At 37.9% G+C, this 4,069-nt stretch overlaps 1 protein-coding gene across 1 annotated transcript in view; it reads right to left on the reverse strand.

Annotated features, from left to right (window-relative positions):
* The window catches only part of LOC100634100 (ranBP-type and C3HC4-type zinc finger-containing protein 1-like), an 8,950-nt gene that overhangs the window by 2,204 nt on the left and 2,677 nt on the right, over positions 1–4,069 (reverse strand). The window contains exons 6-7 of the mRNA XM_019995207.1: positions 3,252–3,433; positions 2,548–2,729 (exon numbers count right to left, since the gene is read on the reverse strand). Coding sequence (XP_019850766.1) covers positions 2,548–2,729; positions 3,252–3,433 — 364 coding nt within the window. The remainder of the gene's footprint in view (positions 1–2,547; positions 2,730–3,251; positions 3,434–4,069) is intronic.

Genomic DNA, 4,069 nt, shown 5'->3' on the forward strand with positions numbered 1-4,069 from the left:
AGGTGATTGCACAAATTAATGTTTTCTTACCTTTCTTATAAACCAGCTTTTCTTTCTTACATGGACTTTCCTATGGACTCAAGTAAGTGTTTGAGCCCAGTGACTTTCAGTTCCTCTGCTCCTCTAACTGGTAACAAGGTCTCTATCTTGGACGCATCGCCATTGACATTGCACATAATAATGCGCTTCTGTCCCATTGACCGTAATTTCTAATTATTTGAATCAGAGTAATGAATACGCCCCATTGATTTCACCGTCGCGCTATCTATATATTTATTTATTTGTATGTCCACACTTACATTTCTTCTATACACGTTGTATTGGAGAAATAACAAGCCTTAGCAACCACCCGCCCACGCTCCTTTACGTGAGTGGGTGTGGCCACGGCAAACAAAATGGCGGCTTACACATGGGACAAAGTTAAGAGCTTTCTAACAGCAAGAGAACATAGAGATACTGTCTAAAGACTTCTCTAGAAGCATTAGAAGGTAGAGAGAACCTCTATAAGTCTTAATAATGACCAAGTTGTACTTGCAAGGTGGTGAAATCAATTATAGGAATATTTTTTACCCTGTTACGCTTGTTTCAAATTGCTTAAAATATCACAGTACAAGTAACACATATCACTCAGGTGAATTCAGCAGGCAAGTCCATTGCACCATAATGCTTGATTATTGCTAAGGCCACTCCAATTAGATTATTAGTTTCCAATTACTATGAATAATATTATTTTTGAGGCGGGCCAAGTTATTATCTTATTATTATATTATTATCATTGAATTTTAATTTTATTTTTCACAAAAATGAGAATTTGACATTTTTTGAAAGACTAATCACTTTTATCAGAGTTAAAAAAGCAAAAATAATAACAAAAAAGCCTAATAAGAAAGCCTAAGTAGTAGATGAAATCAATTCAGGCTTGTTATAGCCTTGAAACTGAGTAAAAAACTGTCGAATATTTGAGAACTGCTCGTGGTGTCCATCTATGTACCATAAAACATCGGTTATAGGCATGAAATAAGTTTAGTTGCTGAAGTAATCGAGTACACTGTCCCAGGACAAGTTGTGATCTTGGAAATAATGGACATGACATGATTGTTTCTTGGATTTTGCTGTGAAGGATTTGTTGATTGAGTGATCGGTGACGATCGAGGAGACAATGCAGCAGCACTAAATAACCTCTTCATTTTCAACTGATACAGTACGGTACTTAATATATGGACCGAATAACGATATAACTGATCGTACCTGTAGCATTAAGTCAACTTCATCCATCGAGTCTTTGCTTTTTCCTGCACATGCTGAGATTAATTCGAGTGGTAGAGCTGCGCTGATTCTACTCTCAATTTCCGTTTCAAAGAACCTTGCAAACGACAACTCGCACTCGGGGACCTTTAATATAGTCCAGGGAAAGATGGTTTTGCTTTTTGTGATGCAAAATACAGAGCAGTTAACAACACAACTCATCTTCTTCTTGGCACATGTGCGCTACAAATCACGTGACAAAATAATAACAATAATAAGTTATGATGCGGGTGGGTGCGGGCAGGAAACGGGAAACTAATAATTCGATTGGAGCGGCCTAAGTGACAGGGTATCCCACAAGGCATGCTAAATGAGCTAAACAGCATGCTTCATGAGCTGACAAGCACTACAATAGCAAGAGTACATTAGTAACGTGGTAGCGTTACTAAGTAGGATTCACCCCAAAACAATATGTCTGCCACAGCTTTTGCAGCCTTGCTATACCGGAAAACGAGCTTCTAAACTTCTTAGAGGACCTTACCTTGACCAGAGGACTCCATTGGTACCACTAGCGTGGCTCTAAAAATAGATACACTACCCGTAAACAGGATTGGAAACTTCAATGATAATAAGTGCAAGGCGTGTTGGGGCGTATCCCTACCAAATCTGATAAAATCTTAGCAAATGCATTGGCTCTATGGAGAAACTTGTGGGACTCTAGTAGCTGTATTTCAGAATGAAGCAAGCAAGTTTTTGCTTATATAGATACTTTTTAAGAGCCTTCAGTGCAACATAACATTTATTTAAGGTAATACTCACTAGTAAGAGCTTTTTAGGCTATTTGAATTTTTGGAGGATCACTCAGGATTCCATTTCTCACAAAATACGCAACACATACTAAAATGAACATCACGGTGCACTAAAGGCTCTTAAGAAGAAGTAAAACTGGGCTATTTCACTCTAAAATGCAGTAGCTAGAGTCCCACAAGCCTTCGCCATTGGTCTACTAAGAATTGAACATTGCGATCCCAACCAGCCTGGTACCCATGGGTAGTAACGGAAGTTTCCAATCCCATTTATGGGCAGTATATCTATGCTATTAAACCTTGTCTATAAGGAAAGTCAAAAATCGGCAAACAGGCCATTTTATTATAAAAACCTCATACCCTGTAATATTGTACAGGGTGTTTTGTCAAAATCCACTGAATCCAGGCTTGACAAACAATGCCATGAACTATGTATACTGTTGCTGTACTGCAAATACATATGGTACATGTACATGCAGTACAATAGAGGACTTACATGCAGACCATGTGTAAACAGTCTCTCAGTCTAATACCCTCTCCAGGATCAATGTCAGTGAAACAAACAGGACACTCAAATTCTTCTTCATTAAGTACCACAGGTACAGCATCAGTGTTCAAATAGTCTTTATAGTTCTTCTCTGCTTGCTGTCTTTGCATCAATCTCTCGTTCTCTAAAAACTGTAGGAGTATGTGGATGTGCATGAATAATGTATGTGTGTATACATAACCTCTTAGTATACTGAAGTATGCAATAGTATACACAGCCAAGAGTTTTAATTTGAATCATGACTGATATCAATCAGGATCAGCCTGATACATTCCTGTATTATGGATTTTGGGCAGCCTGCAAAGCAATCAGTCTAATATGATACAATCATGATAATCATTCATAATACAACCATGCTAAAGTACGACCCTGGTTCAGCCAGAGCAACAGACATGATTCAACATTGATGCCAGTCAGGGCTGTATCAAAATAGACATCAGGCTTGAATCATTGATTTTGGGTAGTGGCCTGTATCAGAGATGATAATTCTTGGCTGTGTACTGAAATATAAGAAGTTGTTAGGTAGACACACACATAATCAGTTTGTGTATTGCATGTGTCACAAAGGCTGTACTACTGATGCCAGCAGCATAGTGTTGTCATTTTTAAAACACATTATACTAATATATCAGTATACTATTTTAAAATCTCACATTATTAAGTTCTTGTAGATCATTATTGTTTATAAATTTCTTTTCGGCATCAGTAGGAACATAATTAGGCGGAGGCTGATAGTCATCAGGACGGGTACTACCACACACCTCACAGCCGGGACGAAGTGGCAAGTTCTTAAAAGTACAACTGGGACACGCCCATCCTGGGGGTTCAGGATGGCCTAGGGGAGAGGGAGGACAAGGATCAGGGTGTGGCCTTCTTTGATAGTCTTTTCAATTTTTGTGCTTTAAAAAATTAATACAAGGTTTCTATAAGTAATAGATATATCATGTCTACTCGGGCTGTACATAGATATTAGAGTTAAAAGGAAAGGGATAGGAAACCACCGTTCCCAGCAGGAAATGCTCTTTGCCTGTACCGCATTAACTCTAATCACTTTTAACGAATAATCAGTGTAAAGAAAATTTGAAAAGAAGCTATTGACAGGTTGACAGGTCCATGATAGGCCTTCTCTGAACATTAGAAGAGAAACTATCCCTCATACGATGTAGTATTTCCAGCAGTGCTGTTCTACAAGTAGCCCTTTCCTGCTTTTCAGAAAAATTACTACCAAAAAGATTGTTAAAGTCATTGGAAACAGCCTTACATCGAGAAAATGAATAAATAGTTTTAACTTATCGCTGTGTTGTAATGTAGATGTGAAAATACCTCTGTTACCTCCGTAATGGCAATATATATTTGTGTAAAAAATTCCAAGGCCAAATTATTTGCTGCTTTTTAGTTAAGGGTACAAAACAAAAGTAATTTTGGAGTCAACATACGCCTCTGGTCTTTCAGTGATAAGCTATATCACTTA

This window comes from Amphimedon queenslandica, unplaced genomic scaffold (genome assembly GCF_000090795.2).
Source record: "Amphimedon queenslandica unplaced genomic scaffold, v1.1 AMPQUscaffold_13452, whole genome shotgun sequence".
In the NCBI taxonomy this organism is placed as follows: Eukaryota; Metazoa; Porifera; class Demospongiae; order Haplosclerida; family Niphatidae; genus Amphimedon; species Amphimedon queenslandica.